The sequence below is a fragment of the Euprymna scolopes genome, chromosome 5 (assembly GCF_053919585.1).
Source record: "Euprymna scolopes isolate OS-2025 chromosome 5, ASM5391958v1, whole genome shotgun sequence".
Lineage (NCBI taxonomy): Eukaryota > Metazoa > Mollusca > Cephalopoda > Sepiida > Sepiolidae > Euprymna > Euprymna scolopes.
The window spans coordinates 27,634,174-27,658,039 of NC_136486.1; the positions used below are offsets into that span (position 1 = coordinate 27,634,174).

Here is a 23,866-nt window from a genome sequence, read left to right on the forward strand (position 1 = left end):
TTTATTTTAATGTTGAAGAGGGTGACAGACAGGATACTGCCTTGGGGGACCCCCATTTCTTGATCTTTTTGGACTGAATAAGTGTTGTCCATCCGTACTTGGAAGTTTCTATTTGTTAAGAAATTTCTGATAATTTCTGGCATTCTACCCCTAAGTCCTAGTTCATACAGGTCTTTTTGGATTCCGTATTTCCAAGCGGTGTCATACGCCTTTTGCATGTCAAAAAAAATTGCTATTAGATGTTCTTTTTTTGCAAATGCTTCTCTTATGCGTGTTTCCAGTTTTATTAAGTGATCGGTGGGGCTTCTATTTTTCCTGAAACCCGACTGGCTTTCTGTAATTAGATTTTTGCTTTCCAAGTACCAATTTAACCTTTCGTTAATCATTCTCTCAAAAGTTTTGCACAAACAACTAGTTAGTGCAATGGGTCGGTAGTTTGTTGGGTTTGTATGGTCTTTTTTTGGTTTGGGTATTGGGATTACTGTTGCCTGCTTCCAGTTTTTTGGAATGTTGTTAGTTATCCATATCTCATTGTAAATTTGTAATAAGTAGTCCAGTGATGGTTTTGGTAGTTTTTTGAGGAATTGATAATGGATCTCGTCGGGGCCGACTGCTGTATCGGGAGATTTGTTTATTGCCTCCTCTAGTTCTGCACTGTTGAATAATTGATTGTAGTTTTCTTCATTTTTTGATTTGAAGTTTATTTTTATTTTTTCTTCATTTTTCTTTATAGCTTGGAATTTTTTATTTTGGTTTTTTGATGATGAGTTCATTGAGAATTGTTCTGCTAATTTATTTGCGATATTTTGTTTGTCGGTAATCTTTGTGTTGTCGCATATAAGGTGTTTAATAGGGTTCTTTGTATTTTTTCCTGCTATTTTTCTGACCATCTCCCATACTTTTTTGGGTTTTGTGTTTTGATTAATTTTTGTTACATAGTCTTTCCACGAGTTCCGTTTTGATTCTTTGATAGTTTTCCGTGCTTTGGCTTTGCTGTTTTTATAGGTGTCCAAATTTTCTTTCGTTGGACTGTTTTTGAATTTCCTTAGGTTTGCACGTCTGGCTCTTATAGCTTCTTTGCATTCTTTATTGTACCAGGGTTTGTTATATTTTGTAGTAGTGGAACTTTTTGGTATGTTCTCCTCGGCTATTGTGAGTAGGGTGTTGCTGAAATATGTGATGTGTTCTAAGTCAGGATTCGCTTCAGGTATTAATCTGTATTGACATGTATTTTGGAAATTTTCCCAATTTGCCTTTTGTAAATTCCAGCGGGGTGTTTTGTCTTCTGGCTTGGGATTCTCGTTTTCTATTATGATTGGGAAGTGGTCACTTCCGCATGTATCCTTATGTGTTCTCCAGCTATAATCCATGTATATAGTTGGGTCACATAGTGTTATATCGATTGCTGATAGGGTTCCCGTTGGTGGGTGCATATATGTATTCTCTTTGTTGTTGAGTAGGCATAGATCATTTTGGTTAATTATTTTTTCTATGGTTTGGCCTCTTTTGTTGTTTTTTTTACTGCCCCACCATATATTGTGACTATTGAAGTCTCCCAACAGTAGAAAAGGTTTAGGTAGTTGTTTGATTATATTGTTTAATTCTGTTTCGTTTATTGTTTCATTTGGTGGTATATAGAGTGAGCATAGGGTTACTGTTTTGTGTAGTGTTGCAGTTATTGCAACAGCTTGCATATTTGTTTTTAAGTTCACTTTGCTGTGTGGAATGTTTTCGTTTATCAGTATTGATGATCCACCGGTGGCTTTGCATGATAATTTGTTTATGTGGTTGTATATTGAGTAGTGTTTTATGTTAATTTTGTCATTTTCTTTTAAGTGTGTTTCCTGTAGGCAAATTATTGCAGGACATAAGGATTTGATAAGTATTTGCATTTCTTCGATATTAATTTTTAATCCTCTTATGTTCCACTGTAGGATTTTGTTAGTCATGGTTTATATTTTCTTTTGGTTTTGGACTGTTGGTGTTTATGTCTACGTCCATAGTTTCGATGTTAGTTTGGGTGTTTCTTTTGGAAGTGGATGGTCTGTTTCTTGTTTCTGGTGAGAGGCTTTTTTTGGGTTTTGGTCTGGGACTTTTAGATTTACTTTGTCTTGACTGTCTTTTTTGGCTACCAGTTTCAACTAGTTCAAATTTATTTTCATTTTCAATTAATACTAATTCTGTTTTTTGTTTGTCATTTTGTTTTTGGGGGGTAGTTTTTTTGTTGTTCTGTTCTATTTCCATTTTTTCTGTTGTTGTGTGTTTATTTTTAACATCTGTTTTTGTCCTTGTTAGTGACTTGGATCTTTCACGTTTTGATAATTGAGGAGGTTTCATTTCTTTAGAGATTGATTCCTCAATATTGATGGAAGTTTTTCTGATTTCCTTTGTTTCGTTTTCTTTTATACTGGGTTGTTCGTTTCTGACTTTTATTTGGCTGTTAGAATTTATTTTCAGTTCTGATAAAAAAGATTTTAATTCTTCAAGTATGTTCTTTAGTTCTTTTGCTAGGTTTGCAATTTCTGGAGCAAGGTTTAGTTCATTGTAGTTGTACATTTTGTTTGCTTGTTGGGTTATTGTGGCATATGAGTTTTTGGTGCGATTTGTGACTTCTTTGCGGGCTTCTTGGAAGGTTATATTTTTTTGATATTTGATTGTTATTATTTCCTTCTCTTGCTTATATATTTTGCACTGTTTTGAGTGAGAGTGGTGCTCTTCTTGACAGTTTGTGCATTTGGTTTTATTTGGACAGTCTTCTTCATCGTGGTCTGGGTTTTTTTCACTGCAGTTTCCACATGTGAAGAATCTTAGACATTGGTCTTTATTATGTCCAAACTTTTGGCAGTTGTAGCATTGTAAAGGTTTTGGAATGTATTGTTCTATTTTCGTTCTTTCATAACCTATATTGATGGTCTCTGGTATTTGAGGATAATTGAATGTTAATATATAAGTGTTTGTATATATTACCTCTCCTTTTTTTTTAAATGTGATTCTTTTTACATCTGTGACCCCTTGGTTTTTTAGTTCTGTTTTGATTTCTTCTGTTGTGCAGACGGAGATTTCCTGGTTTTTTATGACTCCTTTGGAGTAGTTTAGTGTTTGGTGTGGATAAGCTTTGATGTTTGTTTCATGCAATTTTTGTAGTTGAAGTAGAGTTTTGGCCTGTTTTTTATTTTGTACTTCTACCAATATGGTACCATTCCTTAATTTTTTGACATTTTTAGGTGTTATTTTGCTTGATATTACCTTTTGGATAATGAAGGGTGACATTTTAGTTAACGGTATATTAGACGTTGCTTCTAGCACGATGAATCTTGGAAAGTTTGTATCTTCATTGTCGCTGTCAGAGTCAATTTCTGTGTGTGGTCTCTTGGATTTTTTGGCATTCATAATAATTTTTGAAAAATTCATCAGCCATGCTCCCCACCCTCCTCGGAGCCCCTTATGGGGAAGAACTATGAGGGGGTAAATCCCATTCGCCTCGGTTCTCCAGGGCTACATAGCTGGTATACTCAAACATGGGGAGGTTTCCAAGCATTCACAATATATGGTTATGCCCACCCAAGTATGGGATTTCCCTGTATTTTTATTATTCCTGATGGTTACCTTTTTCCCAGCTTGATTGACCCTTCAGCCATCGCTTATTAACTCAGTTTATTGTTTATGTTGAGTGTTAGTGTGTTTTTGTTTGGATTGTCTGAATTAGTGCTTGTCATGACCAACCGATTGATTGGATCGGGCCTATCCAACCTCCCGTCTAGCCTAGTAAGGGCCAAAGTGGTGTGTTGTAGTATCATGTTATTATTTCCTAGGCATGTTCCACTCAACCACCAGGATCCCGTTCTTAATGCATTACGGGTTGCCACCAACGGTCAACTGGTGGTCCCATTGAAGGATTTTTACCCTCTGCAGGGGGGCAGTTGGTATGTTCTATCGCCCTACCAACTAGGCAAAAAAAAAAAAAAAAAAAAAAAAAAAAAAGGAAGGGTGAGGAGGTGAAGGAAAAAGAAAACGAGGGAGGGGAAGGGGAGGAGAATGTTGTTTTTGTTTTTGTTTTCGCAGAACATGACTAAGTTTTGCAAAAGGGAATAAAAAAACAAAGACATCTATGTAGGTGCGTTTCATCTCAGGAAGTCAGTAGACAGCCTGATCTGGTAGCACCAGGATGAATTTAGGTATATATAATTAGTTAACATATCCAAAAAGGGGCTATATATATATATATTTTATAAATGATTATTTTTGAAATATTGTTAATTTCAGTGTATACCGTTTTCGTTTAACGGGTGGAGACTTATGAGAAAAACTGAAATCACTTAATTTCGAGTGAAGCTCAATGTATCTACTTTATAGGTGCAGAGCATATATAGTACAAAACTTTGTTGAAATTCAAAGACTTACATTTTTTTTTTGGTAACTTTTGTTTATTTCATCTTGGATTTCTTCATTACAGCTGTTTCATTAATGGGATGGCAGTTTTATGTGTTCATAAAAGTCTCCTATTCTCATCAACTCGTCAGAAGTTATTTCCATTTGATGTTACCACCAAAAAGTTAATTTTGTACATGATAAACCTGGTGTTTTCGTTTGGGGAAAAGAAATTCCATCCTCACGTTACAAAAAAATAAATAATGTAAGTCTTTGAATTTCAGGTAATCTCCAAAAATACCGTTAGGGCTTACAACATGGCCGCCAGAAGAGTCAACAAAAAACTGCGAATAAAATATATAAAACTCGTAATTTCTGTTTTTAAAGTGGGTTGTCAATTTTCTTTATGAAATATACTTCCAAAATAAACTATTACAGTCGTTTAAAACATAATAGAAGTATTATTTTTTAAAAACAATGTTTACAAAATGTCTACGCACGTTCGTAGACATTTTGTAAACATTGTTTTTAAAAAATAAAAAATAATACTTCTATTATGTTTTAAACGACTGTAATAGTTTATTTTGGAAGTATATTTCATAAAGAAAATTGACAACCCACTTTAAAAACAGAAATTACGAGTTTTATATATTTTATTCGCAGTTTTTCTGGCGGCCATGTTGTAAGCCCTAACGGTATTTTTGGAGATTACCGAATTTCAATAAAGTTTTGTACTATATATATATATATATATATATATATATATATATATAAAATACCTTTTTTACTTTATATTTGGTAAACCTGTATTTCAATCTATTCAATTTTATATTTGATTATATTTCTCGTTCTATTTTTACTATTATTCCTTTATATTATTTGACCACACATTTTGTTCTACAATTCTAGCCTTTATCTTTTTGCCCTTTCCCTCCATATACTCACCAACCTCCTCCATTATCTCTGTGAACATAATCTCCCTTTAAATATTACCAAAGGCAAGATAAGTTCTACCCACCTAGATAATTCTTTTGTGTTACAAAAAAAAAAAAATAACATGGCTGACATTAGGCAACAGAGTTTCAATAATCGCTCAAAAAGTCGATAACAAAAAGTCTGTTGCCAAGGTCGCTGGAAAGATGGTGGGATCCTTCTACCGCTTCAGAAGATATCTCACTACTGATGCAATTCTCTATCTATATAAAAGCCAAGTACGTCCAAGGATGGAGTACTGTTGCCATATCTGGGCAGGAGCTGCTAAAAACAGCCTATCCTGCCTTGACAGAGTACAAAATAGACTTCGTGGCTTAGTGGGGGATGCCCTTTTCTCTACCCTGCAACCTCTCTCCCACAGAAGAGACGTTGTGAGCCTATCCTTGTTTTATCGTTATTTCCATGGCAGGTGCTTGTCTGAACTCCAATCTCTGGTCCCCCCTCGCCAATCTTTCACGAAAAACACCCGTCTAGCTGAATCCACTGTGAAAAATTTCCCCCACTCTATATCTGTGCCTAAATCAAAACGCGGATTCCATGAACAAAGCTTCTTTCTTAGAACTGCACGCCTGTGGAACTCTGTTCCGTCTGCCTGCTTCCCTCTGGACTACAACTTGGATGTCTTCAAGTCCAATGTTAACAAATTCCTAATGAACCACCCCCTTAAGTAAACACTTCATCAAATCTCCACACTAACTTGCAATAACCCTTATCCCTGAGTGGCTTCCGGGCCTTGATAAGTGGTGATCACTGTGTAAAAAAAAAAAATGTAATGTTTGCTTAAACATTACATTTTCACATAATTGATGACATTTATTAACTGTGATTCTGCTGCAGAGGGACGGCTATTATACAATGTGACACACTGGAGTGGGTAAATATCTTTACTGGAAAATCTGGAAAAAGCTGAATATCCAATTCAGCATAAAGTTGCGAGAACGTTTACCAGAAAGAACAGTCGGAAATAAGTCATTCACCATCAACTATGACGATGCAATTCCTACAGTTACGTACCATAGAAAACTAAGCTGTTAAACCTGATATAATAATATCGGACAAGAAGTAGCAACCCTAATTGAAGTCAGTGTCCCTAATGATGCTGGTCTTAACAGAGCTGCGAAGGGGAAAATAACAAAATACCAAGGACTTATGTATGACATGAAAAAGAAACTGGAATCTTAAGATCTCCATTATTCCAATAATTATAGGAGTAACCGGACTTATGAAAAAGAATTTCAAAAACTACTTGGCAAATATACCTGGTGAACCAAGTGCAAGAGAAATACAATTGCACCCAAAAGAATGGGGAGAATCTTAAAAATACCTCTTAGTTGGAGTGACTGAAATCGTGGGTGAATGATATTTAATAAAATGCTCCATCCCCAATAAAAGCAAAATAAGAAACTTATAAACAGATTGAAAAAAAGCCAACAAAAAAATGTGACTCTCGTGTCATTGTTAGCCATCTTGTCTGCAAAATTCAAAAGTCAGAAAAAAAAATTAATTTTTGGGATGTCAAAAATATTTAAAAATACAAAGGATCCAGGCAAACCGAAAAATAACTTTTGCTGCCTTTGGTACCATTTATGTATTGTTTGTTTTTGTAATTTTTTTTTTTTTTTTGTTTCTGTTAACTACAGTTAAACATGCCTAAGAAACTAACCTATCAACTATCTATCCCTCACACTAGTTCAATATAAAAAAAAACAGAAAGAAGTACAAATATTTACCAGACGACTTTTTAAATAATAAAAAAAAATTTCCTTTTTTTTTTTAATTATTCATCATAAACATTGCCACCAAAACATAAAAAGAAATCTCATCTACTTTTTCTCATCAGCAAATTTGACCTAAATAAAATGTTTAGAACAATTGAAAATTTTTTTCTTCTTGCATTCACTCCTGTTCCAGTTATGAATCTGATCCCTGTTGACCAGTAACACACGAATATTAATCATCTTAGATCCACACTGAATCCGATGATGTAAGAATTTAAGAGTAAATTGCATTGTTTCTAACTTCTCATCAAACAAACACAGAAAAAATGCATAAGACATTATTAATGGTTACAAAAAAAAAAAAGAAAAAAAAGGAGTCAAGTAATAAAAAAGAATTTTGTCGTACTTATATTCCAGAGTTTCACAAAGATGTTCCAGAATAGTAGTAGATTCCCGATGGTAATTAGTTATTGCCTCAATGAAAGCCTGTAACTGGGTAATCTGTTCAACCTGTTGAAAGAAGATTAAAGTAGTCAAAATTAATTCCTAAAAAACAAAAAAATTATATATTCAAAATGAGTGATGGGACGATTTATCAGAAAAATCAGAGCCTTTTGGAGAGTGAAAAAAATGGTGCCTATTCTTCAATGCCAAAAACGATTGTTTTTTGTTTTTTTTTGGTGTTTGTTAAGAAAGAATTGACAGATCGATTATTTTTAAATATGTCATTTTAAGCAGAAACAGTACTTACTTGTCATGTCAAAATATATCCAAAAATTCATTGAGTAAAAAATTATTTATAGTGAAAAGTAATTTTTACGGAAAATTGGGGAAAATGCATTTTTCCTAGATGTAAATATTTGAAGATTGCAAATACAAGGGACATATTTATTTACCTTTTTGACACTGTAATGGAGGATTTTTTTCAAGACCATAGCGATAGACTTTTTAAAATTTATTTTTACTAAAACACAATAGCAGTTGTTCTACTCAATGAATTTTCATAATTTTTGGATATATTACTATTTTCGACATGATAATTAAGTACTTTTTTTTTTTGCTTAAAACGACATATTTAAAAAAAATCAATCTGTTGACTATCTTAAGTCTCGTTTTTTTTTTAACTTCTTTTTTAAATTTACTCTCCACAGTGTATTTTTACATTTGTGAAACTGTTTTATTACAGTAATCTGAGAAAAAAAAAAAAAAAAAGATTCTATAAACTAAATAATTAAAAATTTTAAAAGAATCAGTACGAGTAATTGAACTGGAATTTAGGCAAGAATCGTTCCATCACTATTCAAAATATAAAACAAGATCCTGTTGGCAAAGACGCAGTTAAAAATTACGAATTTAGATCTAAGACAAAAGATATGTCTAAAAAATGCATAAACTTTGTTTTAAGTTGAATGACATTTGTAAATAATAAGGGAAAGACAAGTTTTGATATTCATGATTAACAGAAAAAAAAAAAAAAAAAACAGGAGGCCAGCTGACTGGTTTCGCCCTCATTCTTCTAGAGCTGGATTGAGGAATTTATTTTATTTTTAAAAAGCAAGATGTGCCCAAGAGGGAAAATATATGTTTAAAATATAAGTGTGCTAACAGGGAGAAAAACAAAAAAAAACAGGGAAACACTATAAACTAAACCTACGTATGATAAATGTACAATAGAATTTCTTGGAGGCTAATCATGTTTTCTGTTTTTTTTTTCTTTTTAACCACGAATATCTAAACTTGTCTTTCCCTCATAATTGCAATATATACATTTTGTAAATCACAAAAAATTAATGACTCAATAACATGAATTAATGTAGATGAAAATGTAGCATTTGTCACAAAAATTTTATATATATATGTGTGTATACTAGATGTACCTGTGACCCATAGGGTCACAACTATTATCACTTTTTATTCTACTTTGATTATATTTGAAAATTATAAACTGTGGCATACAAGACATTCTTTTTACATAACTAAAAAATAAAATTCTCTTTATTTTTATAGATTATTTTTTTTCGATTTACTCATGTGTCATTATCGATGATTGATTATTCATCATAACACATGGTGTACGCTTGGAGTCTGAGTGACAACAACTCTCCTCAGATTTCCATCATTTTTAATCATTGTTTTAAATTATTTTGCATTATTGCAACAGTCATTTGACTATTGATTTATCCTTACCACAGACAATAATAAAGAATAAGATAAATTAACTAGACTTTTTAACCTGATAAAAATGAGCAAAAGTAATAGCCCATTGATTTAAAATGAACGCTTTATCCAAATTGATTGTTGAATATGATTGAATTTATGTTCATTTTTAATCCGTAAATATATATCAAACAAATACCATAATACTTAGTTGCTGCATCTTATAAAAAAAGTTCATACAAAATTTCAGCCAGATCGGTTGAGTATTTCCTAGAAAACTTCTAGAGTAAATGTGGTATTGTGATGAATAATCCTTATTTAACATCAAACAGATACCATAATACTTAGTTCGTGATACCTTATCATAACAAAAGTCCATACAAAATTTCAACCAGATCTGACCAGTAGTTTCTGAGAAAAAGTGGAATAGACACAGAGAAATATAGTATGGTTGGTAGAATGAGAACAATCTACCCTCACAAACGAATAAAAGGTTCAGTTCAAATTCCACATTGACATGCTGCTGATTATTTCTCATAACCTCTCGTTTGTGCTGTCGGTGATCCTGTTATTTCCGTTTTCTTGTGTAATTTGTTCCTGTCTTTTTTTCTGTTGTGTTATTAGTTTCATTTAAAATTAAAATAATTTTTCTGAATGAATTAAGTTAAGAAGTACTTTATTTTAAAACTATTTATAAAGTCTATAATATTTAAAAATAATATTGCATTTTTTTTTTTCTCATTTTTAAATACACACAAATTTCTGCACAGATCGCCTCAAAAATTACTTAATTTGAAAGTAGTTTTTCCATCAAAAACGATGAAAAAAATCAAAAAATCATCAGTGTTTATATTGGTATGAACTTGAATGCCTACTAGACACTATTCTTGAGTATCTAAGGTCTTTTTCTACAGGGTTTCGTCAGGACAACCTGGCATGAGGATACTTTTCTCTAGAAGTAAACCCTGAACAAATATTCAAAATCACATAGAATTCGCAGCACAAATAAAATATCCTTGTTATGGCCAATCTTGACTGGCTTTTACAAGAAATAGTGCCCTTTATCCAACTGATGTTACCTCAAGTGACAACACGAATCTTGATACTCCCCCAGACGAGATAAATTTTTGTCCTGGAAGCCAGTAAGACCCACAAGAAAGATATACTATAACATATTTAAATGGTCGATTGAGGGGAGGAAAATTACGTTCTCAACTTCTTTGCTAATTGTTTAATATATAATGGAGAACATAAAAGGAACATTCGAATATCTATGTATCTCATAAAGAAATCCAGTGTAAGGCCCCAGGAAGGGGCCGTTTAATTTCTGAAAACTTCAACTAAAGTAAAAGGAAACAAAATAACGTCTGAATTGGTGAAGTTAACAGATATAAGATAATGTCTCAATCTGGAAAGTTTCAAAAAAAAGAGCCTAAATTGACATAGAAAGCAGAGGGAAAGAAAAGAAAACATCTCATTATAGAAATATACATTAGAGTAGGGGAAGGATCTTATCTCAATTCGAATAAATACTTGAAATGGATTTTGTTCTGCAGTTGAAGTTAAGCCCTATTTAGTGAATTACGAAAACGTGGTCAACTTTAGCAAAAATGCCATAGTTTCCTGTTGTTAAATACTCTGAAGATCAATGGTGAATGCCTGCTGAAATAGCATTCACAGATATTTCCTTTCAATCGCATTAATTGTTGGAGTCTTGGAAAAGGACATAACTCAACAGAACAGTGGGTAAAATGTAAGTGCTGTCCAGATAAATGCAATAACATGCAAAATCATAAGGTAGAGGGTGTCTCTTACAGACATAGACTGGACACACCGTGTCTCTAGACTGGTCAAGATTAAGTCATTGAACTTCACTCTCTCTAATTCACCTCTGACTGATTTATGACATCGCACTGTCACTCAAAACGAATTTGGTAATGGTGCATAAAAGGAGACCCTAACTTTTAAACACACCAGGTATGGAAGCACAGAATGGATACAATTTTCAATTATATTTTATGTTTTTTTTTGTTTTTTTTTAACTTAATTAAACATAGTTATTTAAAAAGACATGCAATTAAAAAAAAAACAATTGATAAAAGCATTTTTATTATAAGGGGCAGAAAAAAAAACAACATAAAATATAATTGAAAATTGTATCCATTCTGTGCTTCCATACCTAAATTGAGAGACGCGTATGTCAACTTTCGGTGTGTTTAAAAGTTCCTTTCTCCTTTTATGTACCATAACCACAAACTCTCTTATATCAGGGGCAATGGGACCAGAGAAAAATCTCTTCTATCTGGAGTTTCTCTTATATCGGGTTTAACTTATATACATTAACACAGGCTCTTATTTGGGACCAAAGAAAATCTCTCTTATATCTGAGTTTCTCTTGTATCAGGTTCTCTCATATCTATTAAAAAAAAAATGTTATTTTCTTTAGCCTAATAATGTGGGATTTCTGAAAAGAGGTATTGCAAAAACATGTATACACATATGTAGCTAAAAATGTTTGTATAAATAAACACCCACCCACACACACACACATATATATATATATATATATATATATATATATATATATATATATATATATATATATATATATATATATATATACCTATAAAAGTGAGGATACTTCTTAACCTATATACTCAACAAATTTTTAATTTAATGAAATTTGGTTTATAAGATATTCAGGTATGTGGATAACTTTTTAATTGGTTTTCATATGGAAAACAGGGTCAAACTTGAAAAATTGGTAAGTGGGGGGGGCGTCAGATTTTTATCTGTTTGCTAACTGTTTCACGAATGAACATGCGTGAATGGTTCACATGACAAATTCATCATGTTAAAAATAAGTAGGTTTGAAAACACTTTTTAAAGATCGTGTGGAGCTAGCCCAATGGTTATTGTATTTAACTCACTGTCTTTAGGCTTTGGTTTCAATCTCAGCTTGAGTATTTTCTTCTTTTTTTATTTACCAGAAGTGAACTGTTTAGAAAAAAAAAACATTCCCATGCACATGTCTCAGTTTCTGTATGAATTAAAATATAATATTTATGCATATTTTACAATCGGCCAACGCTGAGTAGCTTGCTAGTATATATATATTAGTGTTGGGTTGATTAATCAGAATCGGACAAATTGGAAATTTCTGGGGTATTGGTATCGGAAAAATTTGTGTCTATTTTCTGATGTCAACAACAATTCTTTTAATTGACTTTTATTTTTAAAGAAAAATATTCTATTGCTGACATTAATACTAAAATAGTGAATATCTGTTGATTTTAAACTATTAGTAAAACTAAAATCGATAGATTATCTCTCACAAGTGTATCCTTACGTTTAAGAAAATATCTGCACATTTAACATGTGTTTTTACAGTTATCGTGAAAAATAACTTTATAGTTAACTATTTAGAAAAAAATTGGTGATTGTATCGGAATTGGGGATTTAATACGGAATCGGTAAAAATACTGGAATCATCCCATCCCTAATATATACACACATACATAAACGAATATACATTGCTTTTTTATTATACTGTAGAGACTGTTATGGATATTGGACTTGGACGTGTAATTTATTTCTTAATTTTTATGGACGCTTAAAGTTTTTCTGTACAGTTGGGAGCATTAAAAATTATATCTGCATAGCTAACTAAAATGTTAAAGTCCTTTTTCTACTTTTTTTTTATTAAAAACAATTTTTTCTATAGAATTGTATTTTTCAAATTAATCTATTCTAATCTTCTTTGCTGGTCTTTTTTATTGTTCACTCATTTATTTATTGTTTTTTCACACTTTGTTTAAATTAGTATCGTTGAAGGAAAAGTGTTGAGCAAAAAGGGAGGTAAGAAGGTAGAAGGAAGTTTTCTGGCAAGTGCACATTTACCAGAAAACTTCCTTTCACCTGTCTTCCTTTCTTACCTCCTTTTTTGTTCAATACTTTCCCTTCAACCATATAAAAAAGGAGCCTAACTTTCATATGCGCCGATAGGCGTCGTCTGCATCTGTCAGTTCAGGTATGAAAGCACAAAATGGATACAATACATCCACTACATCTAAATGAATACAATCAATTTTTAAAAAAAATTTTTTTATTGCATATCTTATCCAATAACTATGTTTATTTAAGTTAATGTTATGTATTTTGTCAAACTATTTAGATATTTTAAAAATATAATTATTTATATGAACACTAAAAAAAACATTTAATGTTTCACATTTTTTTCAGTTTTAGTTTCAAAAAGGTAAATGTGCAACAGAAAATAGTTCAACAGTTTTAAAAATGTGAATATTTCACATGACAAAATACATAACATTAACTTAAATAAACATAGTTATTGAATAAGATATGCGATAAAAAATATTTTTTAAAAAGTTTAAAATATCTAAATAGTTTGATAAAAGTTTACGTATTTTTATATATTATGTCCATTTTGAAGTAGCGGAAATATTGTATCCATTTTGTGCTTTCATACCTCAGCCGCGGACGCCGCCTATTGGTGTGTATGAAAGTTAGGCTCCCGTTTTATGCACAATTACTAGTTTTCTTTGTTTATGAAACAATCGTATTTATGTTTAATAAATGAATAATGTAAAAAAAAGTAATATTAAGTTTAGTGAAAGATTATATTCTATAAAAGAAATTAATATGAAAAATAAACCTTTGTAATACTTGTTTCACTCAAAATACAAAGGTTGGTTTTTCTTCATTTATTGTAGCGAAATTTGAAGTATTGAATTTCAAGTGAAATCAATGGTATCTACTCAATTGTCATGTCATAGTAATGAAAATATCCAAAAATTATGAAAAACGATAAGGTATAAATTAATAAAAACAGTTTTTCAAAGACAATTTAGCAAAAATAATTGACCAAAGACTTTCAGTTTTCAGAAAAGATTTACCTTCCTTTTGTTATGATTCAAACTCTCCATTTTTTTTCGTTTTTTTTTTTTTTTTGGCAAATCTCAATTCTTGCTAATTGCCTCTGAAAACTCTGCATTAATAATTTTCTACCTGATCGTTTTTTTTTTTAAATTTTTGGATATGTTCATTACTGTGACATAACAATTCAGTAGATACCATTGGTTTCACTCAAAATTCACTATTTCAATTTTTAAATCTCACTAATAATGAAGAACCCAAAGGTTTTGCTGAGCGTTAGCACTCTTCAATGTAGTTCAGGAATTTTCATGGTTGAATATGTGTTAAGGAATAGAAAGAGAGAGAGAGGGGAAGAGGTGAGTTATAGTGTAGACACGTTGATCAGCTGATTTGATTGCGTGTGAGTCATGTGATCAGGTTAGCTGAATCATTGAGATTTGATTTGGACTCAGAAGACAACGGACGGCTTCCCGTTGTCTCCTCCTCTTCACTGGGGGGGGGGACAAACGCTGACGTGTGTAGAAGAAGAACCCACACAGGCCGATTTCACTTCCACCTTCTGCAGGACATCTGGAGAAAGTGAAATAAAAACTATAGAACTAATTCCTTGTCGGAGTGATTGAATCTTCATCCAAAAACAGGTATCAAGTCTCCCTCCAGGACGAGAAATTTCCAGATGGTCCAACATCGAAGAAGCAGAGGTAGGTTCTGAAAATACATGTCACTCACACACGATTCCCTTTATGATACAACATAAATATATAATATAACACGTCATCTCTTCTAATCCATTATTAGAGATGACACATCAAACACACAGCCCTTTATTATAGAGCAACAACGTAACATATGCAGTTCATTGAAATCTTTTTATTTACTTTGTTCATTGTGTTGTCTGTTGCTCTGTCTTGTATAATGTTTATCATATTGTCTAGCTAAAAACCATCTACCGTTGGTATTTAGAGCCATTTCCAATTAAAAAAAAAATTATCAGTAAAAAAAAAAAATGAAAGAAAAAAAAAAAGAAAATGAAAGGAAAAAGAAAAGGAGAGAATGAAAGAGAAGAAAAAAGAAAAAGAAAGAAACTCACATCGTTTTCCAGTAAGTTATACATGGCAGTTTCTGTTATTGCCTTTGTTTCTTCAAACTTTTCTTCTGCCATTTTGAGTTCTTCATCAGCAATCCCGGAACCTTAAACAATAAAAAAACAAATATAAAAAACAAATACACAAAAAATAGTTTGGAATGCAAAGGATCATAAGACTGGAGTAAATTCAAATTTTCAATAATAATAATAATAATAATAATATAAATAAAATAGATGACTTTTAGCTGCAACCACGCAATTCAATTAGAGGATTTGTCTGTCTGTCACGCTTAAGTTTGAAATATTTTCGTTACTAAACACACAAATTGAATGGATGCATTTTTCTTATATTTGGCCCAACAAGCAATAAATTTTAAATATGTCTAAGAGAAAACCGGCAAAAATACTAAGATTGACCCTGCCCTCTCCTTATAAAGAAGGCTTATTTAATCATGAAAATAGCCCCAATCATTGCAGACAAGATGCATTGCCCATTCTAAGGTGCACGAAAAAAACTATGATCAGTTTTTTTTTTGTTTTTTAACAGCTATATTTTGTTATGTGATCATCTTTTTTTGTCCATGTTTTGCAGAAGCGATTTCATCTATCACTTTATGAAAATTTCTTAGACAAACCTGAAATAGGTGCGTGTAGCAAAAATATTAAAACTGAACCCCAACCCTCCTTTCCCTTATAAAGAATGCTTATTTAATTATGAAACACGAAAATATCTTCAATCATTGTAGATGAAATGGATGAAAATCATATTTTTTGTACAAAGTTTTATAAAAAGAATATCTAGAAAGATTTCTATTGAAGAACAAATATGCCTATTTTTTACAAGCAAAAATAAAAATTTTCAGAACAAATGCCCCCCCCCACCTCAACCCAGAATCATTATTTAATATATTTACATTTTGATATCAAATAGTTTAATAGTTCGCATTTTTTTTTTTTAAATTCAAATTATCTTTGCTAATTACTTTTCAACTACATTTCAATCAATGTATCCTGGTTTTCTTCAGGTTCATCGACAATCAGCATTTTATTGGGTTCAAAGTTTGGCTTACATGTTGGTATGTGTTGAACGGCTTTTATAAGTTGAATTCTAAAACTAACCAATCTCTGAACAGATCTTTATCTCTCCTTTTCTTAAATCCACCTTTCTCACTTCCTCCCATGTTTCCCTTGGCCTTCCCCTGTGAACTAACCCTGTTACTTCAACTGTTCTACATCTACTAACCCAAAGCAAACCTTTTCATAAATAAAACTGTTTTTTTTTCTTAAATATGCTGTTTATTATTTTATTTTTTCACAATTCAACTTAAAAAAAAAAAAGAAAACAATATTAAGACAAAATGTGTCCTGTTGGTTATTGTCCATTTTAGGGTGCTTCAAATCTATTTGATCCAACATCTGTTTTACATGCTGTGATGTATTGGACGACTTCTCAAAATTGACAAAAAAGTAATTTATCTTTGCTCAGTTTTTTTTGTTTTTTTTTAAACTATGTTTTATTATGCGGTCATTGTTTTTTGACCATGTTTTGCATATTTTTATCATGTAGGATTGACATGAAATTCTTTAAGATAAACTAAAATGACCGAAAAATGGGCTGAAATGATGTAAATAAATAAAAAGACTAAGAATGACTTTAATGAACTTAAGGATGAATTGAATGACCTTAAGAATGACTTGAATGCTTAAAAAATAACTGGAATCCTTCAAAAACAACTTGAATGATCTGGAGAATGACTTGAATGGCTTTGAGACTAACTGGTTGTAAAGTGGATGATCATTTTAAATCAAATTAATACAGAAAAGTGATCCCCCATTTTATACCACAATAAGTACAGCATGTAGTAAGAACAGATGGTATTTATTTGCTCCCCCACCGAGCAAATTAGGCACAAGGCCAATTTTTAATGTGAGGAGTGAAGGGAGGGGGAAGGGAAAAAGGGGACCAGCTCCCAAGAGGAGGGAAATGGGAGCTGGTTAAAGGTCAAGCATGTGGGGTTGCCCCCACATCTGGTCTTTGCTAGTCATAGCTAGTCCTAGCTAGTCATAGCTTGCAGCATCTGAAGAACAGATACTACACTTTGATCTTGGCCAAAAGGCCAAGAAAAGCTGTATTTCTTTGCTCCCCCACCGAGCAAATTAGGCACAAGGCTGATTTTTAATGTGAGGAGTGAAGGGGAAATGGGGACCAACTCCCCGGGGAGTAGTTGGTATTTATTGCTTCCCCACTGAGCAAATTAGACACAAGGCCGTTTTTTAATGCGAAGAGTGAAGGGGAAAATGAGAACCAGCTTCCCGGAGAGTAGGGGAGCTGGATAGTGATGATTGGTAAGAAGGGTTTCCGCTACATTGACCAAGGTCTTATATGTGGGGTCGCCCAACATATGGTCTTTGCTCGCAGTATCTGCCGGAACAGATAATACACTTTGATCTTGGCCAAAAGACCAAGAAAAGCTTAAAAAGTTAAGAACAGCATCTATTAACAACAGACCTTTGATCTTAACCAAAAAGGCCAAGCACAAAAGTGTTACGGACAGACCGACAGACGGAGTGCCTTATAGAGTCGCTTGCACACAACTAAAAATTACTATCTACTAGATTTATTTACAACTTCAGAATAATATTGAATAATATTTGCTACCGGAACAGTAGCAGAAACATGCAATGGTTTCCAGATAATATCAGGTAATCAGGAGAGAATATGCACTATTTGGGAGCCTACCTCTGTCTGTAGACTTGTATATAATTAATTTTTTTTTTTGTGGGGTAACCTATTCTGGTCCAGATAATGTTGGGTCATCAGGAGAGAATATGCACTGTTTCGGGGCCTACCTCTCAATGTTTATTTTTATATATCGGCCCCCCCCCCTCACTGATCTGAGGCCCATTATCTGAATGACATTTAACTGGCTGAAAATTGGACGTTTAACAATTTTAGCGTCTCCTGCCTCAATCAGTCAACAGCTCAGTAGCTCACGTGGCATTCAAAAGCTCAACGTCTGCGTCTCACATACTCATTGAGTTAAGATGCACTTGTATCGAAATGAAAAAAGAAAAATAAACTAAATTAAATAAGTGAATAAATATATCTATAATAAAAATATAAATAGCTAAATTTATTTGCAACTTCATTATTACAATTGAATTACATTCAAAGATATTGTTTATTCAATTTTTAATTTTATGATCAAACAATACTATAATAATTTTGTAATTTCGACAGCTAATTATTTGTAAAAAAAACGAACAAAAATAATATACTTCCTAAAAAGAAACATTTTTTTTAATAAAAACACTCTTGGAGCAACATAGGGGAGATGCAGCTATATATTTATAAAATAAAGGCAGTGTTAGAATTACACAGTGTACCTAGGACTTATATTCTGGTGCGTAGCATCTTATCTATATATAAAAGTGACAACTATCAACCTATATACTCAATTTTTTTTTATCTAGACTTGAAATTTGGTATATAGGGTATCCAGACATGTGGGAAACGTTTAAATCAGTTTTCATCTGGAAAAAAAGGGGCTGTTAAGGGGGGTCAAAATTGAAAAATTAGTACGTGGGAGGGTCATCAGATTTTTATCTGTTTGTCAACTGTTTTATGATTGCGCATGTGCGAATCGTTCACATGATAGATTTCTTATGTTAAGCATAAGTAGGTTTGAAAACACTTCTTAAAGAACGTGGCAAGCTGGTCTAATGGTTATCGTACTTAACTCGCTGTCTTTAGGTTTTGGTCTCAGTTTGACTGTTTTTTTTTTACTTACAAGAAGTGAACTGTTTAGAAAAACATAATACTTGTATGTACATGTCTCAGTTTTTTTTTTGTTTTTACTTCATCCCCCCCCCAAGGAATTTAACGTTACATTTAATACCGGGCAACGCTAGGTAGATCTGATAGTTATTATAAATTTAACAAAATCATCTTCAAATGTACGCATGCGATCACTACTAATATATTGGCAATAATCATGTTGACACATCAGTTCTCATTAGATTACTGAAGTTAAGCAACATTGAGCCTGGTCAGTGCCAGATGGGTGACCATTTGAGAATACCAGGCACTGTGTGTATGAGGGTACTGACACCTCCCTGCCAGAACTACAATAACCTGACGGGGATATACATGCGACTGGGGACCACCTATGAATTTGATATTCCTATAAGACTTTCTTCTTTGGAAGAAGCTGGTTCAGCCTGTTTAGGGTGTATGCCACTTTGGTAGATAATAAATGAAAATAAGGCATAGCTTAAAATGAAAGACCATTCATAAATGAAAGTATAAATACTCCCGGGCATCGTCAAGTAAAGAGACAGCTAGTGTATATAAAATAAAAGAATAGTCATTTCAAGCCAAATTAGTTTCACAAGTTGAACAGTTTTAAACCACTGTTACATCTTTTTATAGTGATTAAAATAAAATTATACAAAACCGTATGTCTAGAATCTTTATTCTATTGATTAATCAAAAATCCAAGTGAGAGAAGTAAATCCCTTTTAATAGGAGTTTTTTTACAAAATGAAAAAAAATGTAACCAAGAGCTCAGAGTTATATATAAATATATAAAAAAATAAATGACAAAAGGTTATATTCTAAATTTCATGATGTTGACCATCTTACAATTTATTCCTTTAAGTGCGCTGATATTCACAGCCCCTGACAGCAACTGTTTCATAGCGCAAAATCATTTATTTATATCAATGAATCTATTCTGCCTTTAACTTCTAAGAAGAAATAAAGGAATAAATTGTAAGATGGTCAACATCATGAAATTTGGAATATAGACGTTTATCATTTATTTATTACATGCTCTGTAATTTCACTGTGCTTCAGAAATTAAGGATGATTTATATAAATAAAAGGTGAAATACAATTGAAAAAACATTTCCACAGACATACGAAAACACACACACACACACATATATGTATATATATATATATATAGAGAGAGAGAGAGAGATAATAGAAATAATTATAAGATATTATATAATGAATATATTTCTATTTCAGTATTTACTTTAACAGTGCTCAATATATCATTAGAACTACATAGCAGTAAAAAGTACTTATAGCAAGTAAGCTACACAGAAACGTTTGGTTTTCATTTCACAAATTCATCAAGCATATCATCGTGTAGCTTACTTGTCATAAGTATATTTTATAAGACTACCATGTATATAAAACGTCATTAATTGTTTCAGGTCTTTATTATTCATTAGTCTCCCCCTCCAACTTTTTATTGAGTCAGGTGATTATCACTGACTTCAACTCATATACACCTGATTATTGTCAAATTACTTTGAATTCTTTCTTTCAAAACGGATTCATTTTTTTCTGAAGTAAATACACATTTAAAGATTAATTTTAAATCATCATTCTATTAACGTTTTCTGTCTATAATGCTGAAGTTTGAAACATTCTTTTTTTTTTTTTTTTTGGTCTATCACACTTAAGTTTGAAATAGCATTTTTTTTGGTCTGTTACGCTTTAGTTCGAAGGAAGCTTTTTTTTTCTTTTTTTTTTTCTTTTTTTTTTTCTGACACGCTTAAGTTTGAAAGAGCGAATGCTTTTGGTCTGTCAAGTTCAAGTTCGAAAAAGCATTTTGTCCATCTTCATGAGACCACTCTAAGACATTTAGTATAACATGTGAAGCCAGTGACCGGCTGATCGTGTTATAAAAAACATTATTTTCTGACTAATTATCATTATGATATTTCGATTATCATTCTATTAAATTTGATTTGAAATCGAACACGGGTCTGTTGTTTTGATGACACAAAAAAAAAAAAAAAAAAAACGAAAGTAAAAATGTTTAAATTGAATAAAGTTAAAAAAAAAAAAAGAAAAAAAGAAAAAAAAGAGTCTGACGAGAAAATCTCGACAAGAACGAGAGAATAAACAAGAAAAAGTTATTGTCGAGAGGAGAATATATTTTTACACCCACGCAAAATCAATAACAGACAGAAGGTGGAAACAACGACTACAACTTCTACCATCATCGGCAGAGATTATTCAGTTTTGATGAAAAAGGTACACATATGCATATACCAAGTTTATAGATAAACGTTTCGGTCTGACCCCTGAACATTTAAAAGGTTCAACCATGACTCTTGCAGTTTTAAAAGATCTATCCTCAACATTGATCATTAAAATTTTAAAAGGTACAACCTCAATTCTGATCATTAAAATTTTAAAAGGTACAACCTCAATTCTGATCATTAAAATTTTAAAAGGTACAACCTCAATTCTGATCATTAAAATTTTAAAAAGTACAACCTCAATTCTGATCATTAAAATTTTAAAAGGTCCATCCTCAATTCTGATCATTAAAATTTTAAAAGGTCCATTCTCAACCTTGACGATTAAAATTTTAAAAGGTTCAATGTCAACCATAACAACTTTTAAATGTTTGATCCTGGGTTCCTGACAATGAATATTTTTAAAAAGTCTGATCTCGACCACTGAAATTTTAAACGGTCTGACCCCTAACCCCGGTTTAATTCATTAATATTAATTTATACATACTATAGACTATTTATAGTGTTTGATTTTCAAGCGTACAACGTGTAAATGCTTTGAGAATTTAACTTTTTGTTTTTTTAGCGAATGCATCCAAATCTAATCAAATAACCTGTTCACAAGTGGACCTATGCAGAATTTAAAGTGAACTCTATAATTACAAAATTGTTTAGCTTCAATTCAATCGAAAATGTCTCAAATGTATATTTTTTAAACTCTATACATAATCGTCTATTTCATTTTAATCAACTCAGTTTCTAAAGAACTACACTCTGTAGCTGTTAAAAACGGAGTACTTTATGTCAAATTGATGATTGAATGTGGTTAAATTTGAGTTCATTTTTTGCATTAAATACTAATATTTATTTATCCCTAATTATGCATTGAATAGATACCATAATACTTAGTTTGCTGAAACTTATAGCAAAGGCCCATACAAAATTTCAGCCAAATCCGTCCAGTAGTTTCCAAAAAATCTTTTAGAATAAATGGTTTTGTGGTGACTAATCCCTAATTGCATCAAACGGATACCATTATACTTAGTTTGCTGCATCCGATCATAACAAAAATTTATACAAAATTTCAGCGAGATTAGACCAGTAGTTTCCGAGAAAAAGTGAAACAAACTGATTAAGAGAAATATAATATAGATGCAAATTTTTAATACAAATTGAATATATATATATATATATATATATATCTCAAATAACCATCATAAAAAATAAAATGAAAAATTTCTATCATAAGGACACATATTTTGATATATGTTTGCTTTCAACAATGTTTATCTTATGTCTGAGTGTTGATAGCTTTTCACATACTCTAACTCTTAAAACAATGAAATTGCCTCGACTCTACAATTACATAGAAGTGGAGTTGCCATAGTTCCTGTCACAAATGGTGAACTTTGTATGCCACATTCTTCCAGGCCTATTACATTGTTTAATATATATATATATACACTCCTATAAATATGTTTTATATGTATTTGTGTGTGTATATATATATATATATATATATATATATAATAAATTCCACAGCCAACAAAGACGAAGTGGGTTCATTTCACAGCCGGATTTCGACGCGGTTTACTTGATCTGTGTTGGTTAATAGAAATTCTTGTGTGCGGAGCGTTTGCTCAGTTGGTAGAGTGCTTGCCTCGCATGCAAGAGGTTCGGGTTTCGAATCCTGAGTTCGGATGTGTCTAACTGATGAGCCCAAATGAGGGCGAAACTCGAGTCTTGGACTTCTGGTTCGTTGACTGTCATGGCTCTTGTGAGCTGCGTTGTTTGGCTGTGGAATTTATTATACAATCTCTCACATTCTGAAAATCATATATATATATATATATATATATATATATATACACTCCTATAAATATGTTTTATATGTTTTTGTGTGTATATATATATATACACATACACACACACACGGCACAATCATGTTAACACATCGGTTCTTGCCAGATTACTAAAGTTAAGCAACGATTACCTTGGCCAGTACTAGATGGGTGACCATTTGGGAAGGCAAGGCACTGTATGTACCACACAGAGTCATAGAAATTTCCAGGTTGATATCTGAGGGCGCATTTAACTCACAGGGGGGGGGGGATAGCAACGGGAAGCTACCATCTTTACTTGTCTTCCCGAGATTACCATGGCTATGCAATTTGGAGAGCCGTGGTCGCCGACGCTGTTAAAACAGCAGGGCCGCATGGCATGCGTGTATGCATACAAAGAGGTTAAATCCATCTATCTTTCTCCCAGATGAAATACTAGAGCAGAACTGACTCAAGCCTTGAAAGGGCAACAAATCTAGAGAATGAAAACTCTGAAATAATATCTATGATCAAATAAATCCATTACATGGCATATATTATGGCACTGAAAATCTGAAAACAGCAAGGACGTTTACTAAACAAAACTGACCCTTGAACAAAAATGGTGTCTTTTTTATGACATCAAACACTGTCTATTTTGTATGATAACCCTTGTCTCGTAATCACACGGTTCTAAGTTTGTACCTGCGTGTGGTCAGTTTCCTTGCAGCAAGTGCATGCTAATCGTGGCCACTTAACCCTTCGTCTTTCTGCACCATCACCAT

At 32.2% G+C, this 23,866-nt stretch overlaps 1 protein-coding gene and 1 pseudogene across 9 annotated transcripts in view; both read right to left on the reverse strand.

Moving 5' to 3' along the window:
- LOC145276755 (endophilin-A3-like) overlaps positions 1-23,866 on the reverse strand; it is a 557,457-nt gene that overhangs the window by 11,680 nt on the left and 521,911 nt on the right. For all 9 annotated transcript variants that reach the window (XM_080127997.1, XM_080127994.1, XM_080127991.1 and 6 more), the window contains 2 exons: positions 15,223-15,323; positions 7,486-7,589 (listed from right to left, as the gene is read on the reverse strand). In XM_080127997.1, coding sequence (XP_079984123.1) covers positions 7,486-7,589; positions 15,223-15,323 — 205 coding nt within the window. The remainder of the gene's footprint in view (positions 1-7,485; positions 7,590-15,222; positions 15,324-23,866) is intronic.
- Positions 17,176-17,348, reverse strand: LOC145277169 (U2 spliceosomal RNA; annotated as a pseudogene).